The sequence below is a fragment of the Ziziphus jujuba genome, chromosome 4, assembly GCF_031755915.1.
Source record: "Ziziphus jujuba cultivar Dongzao chromosome 4, ASM3175591v1".
Classification (NCBI taxonomy): domain Eukaryota; kingdom Viridiplantae; phylum Streptophyta; class Magnoliopsida; order Rosales; family Rhamnaceae; genus Ziziphus; species Ziziphus jujuba.
Window position 1 is genome coordinate 25,992,633 of NC_083382.1, and position 10,050 is coordinate 26,002,682.

The 10,050-nt window shown below is 30.5% G+C and overlaps 2 protein-coding genes across 3 annotated transcripts; one reads left to right on the top strand and one right to left on the bottom strand.

Annotated features, from left to right (window-relative positions):
* Positions 1 to 4,451: 4,451 nt before the first annotated feature.
* Positions 4,452 to 6,133, bottom strand: LOC132803480 (uncharacterized). Of its 2 annotated transcripts, XM_060816629.1 has the most exons (3): positions 5,809 to 6,133; positions 5,482 to 5,707; positions 4,452 to 4,931 (listed from the first exon to the last, which is right to left on the bottom strand). In XM_060816629.1, the coding sequence occupies exons 1-3, from the start codon at positions 5,893 to 5,895 to the stop codon at positions 4,891 to 4,893; spliced, it is 354 nt and encodes a 117-aa protein (XP_060672612.1). In that variant the 5' UTR covers positions 5,896 to 6,133; the 3' UTR covers positions 4,452 to 4,890. The 2 variants fall into 2 exon arrangements, with proteins under 2 accessions (XP_060672612.1, XP_060672611.1); XM_060816628.1 differs by lacking the exon at positions 4,452 to 4,931 and having other exon boundaries at positions 5,167 to 5,707; positions 5,809 to 6,130.
* Positions 6,134 to 6,889: 756 nt separating this feature from the next.
* Positions 6,890 to 9,403, top strand: LOC132803576 (uncharacterized). The gene is made up of 3 exons (XM_060816808.1): positions 6,890 to 6,937; positions 8,830 to 9,018; positions 9,200 to 9,403. The coding sequence occupies exons 1-3, from the start codon at positions 6,890 to 6,892 to the stop codon at positions 9,392 to 9,394; spliced, it is 432 nt and encodes a 143-aa protein (XP_060672791.1). The 3' UTR covers positions 9,395 to 9,403.
* Positions 9,404 to 10,050: the final 647 nt, after the last annotated feature.

Here is a 10,050-nt window from a genome sequence, read left to right on the forward strand (position 1 = left end):
TTTTTGGAATTCAATTTTCAAAGAAATAATTTTTATTTTTTGATTATTTATAATAATTTTTCTCTGTTATTTTAGTGTTTCAATTCATGATCTTTCAATCGGTGAATAATTTATCAATTGAGTCAATTTTATTTGATTGATTTTAATATAATTAAAAAAAATTTTGTGTATTAAAATTAAAGATAAAGTCTTTTAAAAATATTGTGGAAAACAAATTTTCAAGAATGTGAGAACAACACACATTTTCTTAAAGAGCCACTTTTCATCCTATTTTTTCAATATTAGAAAATTAATTTATCATGCATACACATTTTTTCAGTTAGAAAAAATTACCCAATCGCTAGGAAACTTCATTTTCTAAAATAAATAAATAAATAATTCTCAGATTTCCACTGAATTTGACACAAACCAAACAGGCATGTGAGAAAGTAAATTCATAGTTGAAGCATTGAAGAGATATGGAAAGTAGTTATATAAATGGGTACTATATCAAAAGTTGAAGCTAGGGTTTGAGAGCGTTATGGGTCCCTTTTGTGTTTATGGCTCTAAAAAAAGGATAGGTGGTTTGTTATGTGTCTCCCCTGATATGTATTTGGCATAAGAAATTTTGGAGCAATAATCATGATTATGTTCTTTCAGTAGTATCCTTTTGTCCCCTACTTTGATCTCATGAAAGGATATAAGGTCAGACTCATGGATTTGGAAATGTGTCTATAAGGGCTTTCTTTTCCCTTCAACCATCCTTGCTAGCTTTGAAAATAAAGAACGTTTCAGCAATTCCCTCTGGGTTTCTGTTCATGTGACTAGTCTAGTATCATATTCACGTATCCATCATTTAATTTTTGGTACTTTTTTTTTTTTTTTTTTGTAAGTATATTATATACTCAATATGTATTGTGATCAATTTTCACTACTTGATGTCTAATTGGTCATCAATGCCACTAACTTATTAGTAATATCACCATTATATATCACTAAAGAATCTTTTCAGTGGTAATGCTTAAAGAATATTATTTCTACTACGGAGTTTGTATATGGTATTTAATATATAGCACACATATGGTATTCTCATAGTAAGCTGAGGTTTCAAATATGCAAAATGGATTTTTTTTTTTTGTTTCCCCTTTTCTTTGGTTGTGACAAAATGGATTTATAAGGATTTTACAGGGTTTTGTGCATATGTAGAGAATTAAGTCATATAAAGATGGGAGATATTGATGAAATGATTTTTTTAAAGATGGAATACTTGTAATTAGTCTATGGTTTTAATTGGAGTATGAAAATCTATTGTTACTCATCATTGAGTAAGATGCATAACTTTTTTTCCCCGGCACATGTCAATAGGTCAACATCAGTTTGTTTACATTACCTTTTCCATCTTTTTGCTTTTAAGACTTTTTAGCTAAACTTGGGCATATATATATATATATATATATATATATGTATTTTAAAACTTAACATAGTGTCTTTATTATATTTAAGAAAATGGTCATTGAATGTTAGTGGAAACTTCTTATTGTAAAAGGTGTATCATCACTTTCAGTAGAAGATTTCTGAGTAGAAGCTTATAAGCATGCTAAGGTGGCGAAGAATTTGGTGCGGCAGGCAAAGGCAATATGAGGCATATAATCCACATATGTATTTGTTTAAATAATGGTTGCTGGTTGAAATGACTAAACAGAGAGTTGTCCTTTGCTTATTGGACCTTTCGTTGAAATGGATTTCAGCCTTACATAAAAGTTGATGGAGAAAAACCAATTGAATTTCTCTTCTGTGACCCTCGCTCTCATGGGGATTAAGACATTTATCAGACTTTCTTTTTCAGTGTTGGGCCGATTACACAAGACCCAGTACAACCGGCCCATATCCGATCTTTACCGAATCACTCTGAAAACACTTTGGTATTTTAAATTGACATAAACAAGAAGGCTAAAAGTCCTGCTCTTGTTTTTGTTTACCAAACCATTTTTCTTTGGTTTACTGAAAAGTAAAAAGGTCCTGCTCTTTTAGTGATGTGTTGCCATTTGTAGCAGAAGTAGCATTTTGGTGAGGAGGGAATGTGTGAATTTAATTTGGGGATTTCGGAGTAGATTGCTTCAATTTCCTTAATATTCAAGATCACACGCAAATATACCCCAAAAACAACAAATATATTGTTAGTATGCGTGCCTTGATCAACGGTGACACTACTAAATAAGCCATAAGTGCGTTTTACACTTTGATTTGTAGCCCATTTAGGCTTTGCTTGGAAATGTTCGTTCTGAATCCACCACAAAATTTGCTTTTATTTTTGTTGTTTTTATATCAATAGCATATTGTCTAATGACACACCACCCCACCTCCCAAAAAAAAAAAAAAAAACAAAAAAAACCTAAGACATTTATATTTTAAAATTCATATAAACCCAACTCCTTGCAAGGAATCCACGAAGAAAAGCAAAAAGATATATGAGAGAAAAACGCAAAAAGATATATGAAAGAAATTATAGTCTTTAGGTGTTTTCATGGAAACACACCAGTTTCTTGAACACATGGACTTCGCATTCAACCAAAAAATAAAAAAAAAAATAAAAAAAACTATGAGGACTTTTTTTTTGGGTCATTTTTTTTTAAATATTAAACTCATTAAAATTGGAGATCGGTGAATTTCACTCAAATCAATGTTTAAATTTTTAATTTAAAATTGTATTTTTAATGATTTTGTGATCTTATAATGTAGAGAGTTTTAATTTAGTAGATTACTTAAATCATCTTACAATGCTAGATAATGATATGGCAAAAAATTAATTGTGGGTAAAAAGGGTAATACATATATATATTTTTTTTTCTAAAGAAAAATTTTAATTGACTTCTATGAAATGGTTCACTCTTTCTTACTAGATTTTTTGTATTAAAAAATTATTTGAAATTAATATTGACATATATTATTTGTCGATTATACCTCTAAGCAGTCAATAATAAAAGTGAGCTAGATAACTTACTAATATATATATATATATATATATATATATATATATGAGAGAAATTATAGTCTTTAGGTGTTTTCATGGAAACATACCAATTTCTAGAATATGTCAATTTTGCATTCGACCAAAAAAAAAAAAATATATGTAGACTTTTTTATGTCTTTTTTTTAATTAATATTAAACTCATTAAAACTGGAGAAAGTTGAATTTTACTCAAATCAATGTTTAAATTTTGAATTTGAAAGTGTATTCTTAATGATTTTTTGATTTTATAAATGTATATCTATAGAGTTTTAATTTAGTGGGCTACCTATCTCATTTTAAAATGTTAGGTATTGACATGACAAAAAATTAATTAGGGATAAAAAAAAAAAGTGTTAAATTTTTAATTTTTTTATGAAAATTTTTTTAATTGGCTTCTATTAAAGAGTTCACTTTTCCTTACTAGATTTTTGATATTAAAAAAAAAATAGATTTTAAATTAATATTAATATATATGATTTGTCAATCATACACTTAACTAGCCAATAATAAAAGTGAGCTATGGATCATTATTGATACATACATACATATATATATATATATATATATATATATATATATATATATATATATATATATATATATATATATGTATAGAGAGAGAGATATATTCCAATCCATGCGGTCTAAAAACACAAGGAAATTAGTGGTTATTGGATTCAAAACTTATTAAACGAACGACTTAGATTATTCATTGCCTCACGTGACAAAAATTTGACCAAAAAATCAATTTTCGTCCCTTCTCGCTTGCAGTACCTTTCCACACAGACCTTACCATTTTAAAATTTTCGAATCCAGCCCAACCTACCTTCCTCTTCTTCTCCCAGTTTACTTCTTCTCCTCTTCTCCTCTTCTCCTCTACTCCCAACCTACGACCATCTCCCTTATCTCAATCCTATGAACTTGTTGCAGGTTAAGATACTAAAGAGGTTGAGATGTGATGATGATAACCGTGCACTCAGAGATGAAATTGTATATTTACTGTGCGTTTGGTACGTAGGAGTTCGGATCGGACAGGACAGGTCCGGATCGGACAGGATAGAATAGTGCAGTCCTATGTTTGGTATAGTTCAGGACTAAATGGTGAACTGGTTGTTCCATGTTTGGTGCAGGATTAGACTGGATTGGACTATTTTATAATTTTTTTAATGAAAATTTATAAAATTCGATTTATAATTATAATAAAAAATAATATATTTGATTAATATTGTAAATTGATATATTTGTATTTACATATAAAATTTCAATTTTTATTACATCCACAAACTATATTAATTTATAATTTTAAAAATAAATTATAATTAAATTATAACATAATATTTTATAAATAATAATTAATAAAAAATAAAGATAATTAATGAAATTTTGTAATTGTAATTTTCTATCTACGTTGGAATTAAATTGTAATTTTTTTTTATACCCACAAATTACTTTTAATATATGGTTTTAAAAACCAATTAAATTGATATTATAATATATTAAATCATATGTACAAATAAAAAAACATAACATCATATTTAATTAAGAACTTGTTAATAACTACGATTTCACATACTTGTCTGCATACAAATGTATATATTTGAGTTTACACCGATAACTAGTTATATGCGAAATAAATAAAAACACCCATTGATAATAATCCAAACAAATAGCCGATTATACAACCATTACGCCATTCATTGTTCAAGTTGGCACGTGTATGTGCGGTGATATGTTGTATTGGATTTGCCTCATTTAGATTCCTCATCATTTGTTCTACATACTCAGCATATGCTATTTCAGATTCTTCGGTTGTATTATAGGCTTGATATAAATTATCCTTAAATCCTTGGACTTGTTGATGACATTCAGGCTAAGAATTATATATCCCTGGTTGTCTACATTTAAATACAACATAAATTCTTCTCCTTGCCATTGAATATTCCTGCATATTATATTAAATTATAACATAATATAATAATATAATTAAACAAAATGACAATGCATTAAATCAATCAAGTGTATATTAATCAAGTGTCTTTATATGCATAATTAGATACCAACATCCATTACCATACCACATATGTCCATAAACAACCATACAACATATGTCCATAAAGTTCAAATATAAGTGTTATGTCCATAAAGTTCAAATATAAGTGTTCCTAATTATCATCCCCTTATACATAGGCTTAAATATATGATTCACAACGATACTTAGTAATTTAAAAATTTCCTAGCAAATTCAATCTTGCCCGCATCCATCCTAATAATCTTAAACACCTCAACATTCGATGGATCCAATCTCATTGCCTTAGAGATATCGAGATTGTCATCAGCAGAGAAGCCTAACCTGTCAAGCTCCATAGCTAAGTATTGTGGATAATTGGCTTCAGATTTATCTAACTTTGCAGCCAATTTATCAAACAATTTCTTTGCTACATTGCCAAACCCGCTCACAATATCATCATCCTTCAATCCAGATTTTCTCTTACCTCTTGATTTAGGTCGGGTGGACGGTTCACTATGTATTTCGTTCATAGACATAGGAGAACACACATCATTAAATTGTTCATTCCCACTATCCAAATTCAAATCATTGACCATATAAATCGGAGTTTGTGCTCCATGTCCTGTTGCCCGATCCTTTCCAAAAATTGTAGCAAGCATCTCATACATCGGAAACGATTTACCTCTCCATACCTTTGCACTTGGATTACTCTAAAATAAAAAAAAAAAAACAAACTTTTAATTGTAAACAATAGAAAAATATACTTGAAGTTAAAAAATTCAATGAAAGAAGATGTCCAATGTTTCAAAACCTGCACATATGCTTTCCAAACTTCGTCACTATCAACTTCCACACATTTAAGAGAGTCATTCCATCCAAACCCACTTTTGTTTAGCATATTGTATATTATACCGTATTGCTTCTTCCACTTTTTTAATTTTGACTCAATGTGTGGATTTGCTCGCAACCCCTAATTAGGACATATCTCAGCTAATCGCCTCTCAATCATAGCACTTGTGCCAGGCTTGAATGATCCTATGTCACACCGCTGCCCACTAGCTACAACCTCATCTAAAATAAGTAGCAAAGCATCTTCCTCCCTTTTACTCCATATTCGTCTAGATTCGACCCCTCGGATATCATGATTGCTACCTCCAACCTCCATTTCTATCGAAAATTCACATTTTTATGATTTCAACAATACAATAATAGCAAGCAAATAAGCAACAATCATTCACGGTTGACAACAATGGCACAAAATATATATTGGTTTTCATACAAATGATCCAAGATGTTTAACAAATAATATAAAATAAAACAGTTAGAGAAGCATTAAAGACAACAATCGACCACTAATGGCCACGATGACCTCTCCACTCATCAAACATTTGCTTAGTTAAATCATCTCTCCAGTGGGTCCATTGGTCCGATGAAGAAATCGATCCTATAAAGTCATCCTCGATACTAACGTCAACATCATCACTCCTATCAAACTCGACTTCCCCAGGATCAAGTATCATTTCTTTTCTAATAAGATTACGTATAAGGCAACATGCGGTAATTATCTTGATTTGTGTTGCAATAGGATAGAAAGATGGACTTCTTAAAATTGTCCACCGCTATTTAAGAACCCCAAAACATCTTTCAATGACATTCCTAGCAGATGCATGCTTTATGTTGAAATACTCTTCATGATTTATGGGTGCACAACCATCTCTCTATATGGTACAAGAAACCCTTTACCATTAGTGTAACCAGCATCCTCTAAGTAATAACAATCTAAAAAGAGAAAAAACATATCTCCTATTAGTGTATGCAATGTTGACTACTACAATGTAAACCTTGAGAATTAGTCTTACCGGTTTATACCCTTAACCCATTTGGCCTACTTAATGCATCTCGGAGTACTCTTGAATCCGAAGCAGAACCTTCGTAACCAGGTAATACAAATATAAATTCCATATTTGGATTATATACACCTAAAACATTTGTGGTTATCTCACCCTTTCTTGTTCGATATCTTGGTTTATCGTTTTCTGGGACATTCACCTTAATATATATTCCATCTAAAGCTCCCAAACAATTGTACGTCATTAACAAAGTTACTAACATCAGATAATGTTACAAATAATTAAACTATAATATAAATAACCAAACAATTCCACAAACGTATCGTAAATACTTTCCATCTATCATCCAAACAATTATCTGATACAGGTGTTGGTTGTCTTAATAAAGTCTTATGTAAGCGCAGTACTTCATGCAACACAGAATTGAAATATCTACTAATCGTCTCTCTCGATCTAAAAAGTCTAGTGATAATTGTACGATTCTTTGTATGATGAGCAGTTATGTGTAGAAATATACACACTTGCTCTTCCAATGTAACAATGCCATCACTTTTAACATATCCATCCCGCGTAATAACTGACACAAAGTATCAAATGTTCTCCTATCCATCCTAAGCTGACTAATACAATTAGCATCATTGTCTAACAGACTATTTAGAAATGACATACGCAATTCTGCATTCCTAGGTAGTTGATTCCTATAACCTCTAGCATGTCGCCTTATATATGCCCAGTTATATACATAAACAAAAGCAACATAAATGCCATGCAAAAAGACTCTAATTGTGAATCATTTGGAAGCAAAAAGAATGCAGCGACTTTTCTTCGATCCATATGTACTACCAAAAAAAAAAAAAAAAAGAACAAATATATCAAAAGCACATTATATTTAAGACACATAATTTATTTTGGATGAAATAGAAACAATTATTTATGGAACTAAGAAAAGATAAAAGAAACATAATCATTCCCAAACTTTTTTGTTTAATTGATTATAGCAATGATGTAGGATTAAAGATTAAAAAAAATATATATATGAGCTGCATATTTAATATTTATTTACATTTATCTTCTACTAATATTTTTCTTTAACATTTGTTAATTTATAATCAAATAATATACTTCATAATTGTTATATTTAATACGCATTTTATATATTTTTATTTGTTTATAACATGTTTTAAATAAATAAAGCATCAATTTCATAACCTCATTTCAATAAAATGGATCGGCTCAATAGGGTGTGTTTGATTGTGCCAGAGATATATTTTTAGGTGACATGGAATTAGTTTTATTATGGCAATATATATAGATAATATATTAATATATAAGGAATTTAATAAGAGTATTGTACAAGGTACAAACAACTAAATCTAATTTCAAATTAATGGCTCGGGTAGCATGCCAATGGAAAACTTCAACTGTAGCCAAACATCATCAATAACAAAATGGAAAATACCAAATGAGCAAACATCAGAGATTTTCCTAAACATAAACTGTAGTCAAACATCATCTCAATGAAACATATAAACGGAATTATTTTCCACATCCAAGAACACGAGAAAGATTTTCTTCAACCAAATACAAAGAAAAAAGACTTAGCAGAAAACCAACAAAGAGAAAATTAAAACATTTGATCAACACCACTTTAAATATGCACTTTTCGGCTAACCAAGCTTTTTAGGCTGTCAGGGACCGAAGTTTCTCAACCACTCGTAAGCTGCACTGCCTCGTTGTCCAACCGATCCAAATCACAAGATAAGTCTAAACTACAGAAAAAGAAAGGCATTATTAATAATAGATAAAGTCTAAAGTACACAAAAGATAAAGGTCCCATGCAACACTAGAAATTTGCCCCAAATAGAACATGGAACCCATGGAATTAGATTGTGTTGCCTTTGAAATTCTTACATTTACTCGTTAAAATTAGTTTTCTTTTGTTTTCTTTTTTGTTTTTTTGTTTTAAATACTTTTATCATTAGCTAATAATTATATTTCTGGGGGTCTCGGATTTATGTGCACTGGGCAGTTGTTCTCAGTTTTGGAGGGGAATCTGTGGCTCTGATTGTTTATGGAAGTCTTTGACAAGAGAAAGATGGCCATTTTCAGATTCATCACAAGGGTCTTCATCATCATCATCTTCAACTTCTATCGAAATCCCCATCTCCAAGGTTTTTGGCATTTTTTTTTTCCTAACCCATTTTTTATTTGAAGCTTCTCAATCAAATGGGTGTGTAATCAAATTAATCAATCAAACAATAAATTGGTTACTTGATTTTCGAAGAACTAAGAAAATGTTATTGGTTATTGGAGAAGTTTATTTAGATAATGAAAACTTGGACAATTGTATAGGGTTGGAAGAGCTATTACATCAAAAAGCACAATGAGATGGTAGATAGAGTGGCTGAGGTAGTGGAGTTTGTGAGAAGATCCCCAACGTCTGAATCGATTCAGGTTGGGGACTATCTGAGAGCAATTGATAATTTGCATTCAATGCAGCTTGGTTTTAAAGATGTTCAATTAAACTTTTTTCAATCCAAAGCTTAATGCACTGCTCAATTTAGTTGGCTTGCACTACTACATAAAATGGCTTCAAGTTCAGGTATGTATCTCTTTTAACTCTTTACGAATTCCTGCTTTTTCTTTTCCTTTGAAATTTTTTAAGCCTCTACTTCCTTCTTTTAGTATAATTTACGTAATATGTATCACGTAGAGTATTTTCTTAAAAGTTATTGCTTTGACCTATAGTAGGTGCTTAATCTACCAATGCAATGAATCATTCCGAATTTTAAGATAATCAAACATCTAGTACTCTGAAAAAGTAATTCAGTGGAAATTTGTCAGATTTATGGCCAATGATTTTTGCAGAATAGTTTAAGAGTGTAGAAGGGGCTACTTATGTTGAACTAGGCATTAGATAGACAGACAAGCTGGTTAGGCATATATAGGAATTTAAGCTCGAAGTTATGAAAGCCAAGCTTGAGGTGGAACAGCGGTGATGGGTTTTGCTCAAGCCTGATTTAGTCCAAGCATAGCTTGGGTCAAAAGCTAACATATCATAAGCAACACATCAACAATAGGCAAAAATAGAACACGTACCTTCCAAATCTGATGCTTTAGCTCTAGTTTAAGCCTCCAAAATTAGGGCTTGATAAATTAAGTCTTCTTCCTCGTGAATATCAAGCCCTAATTTTGCAGATCAA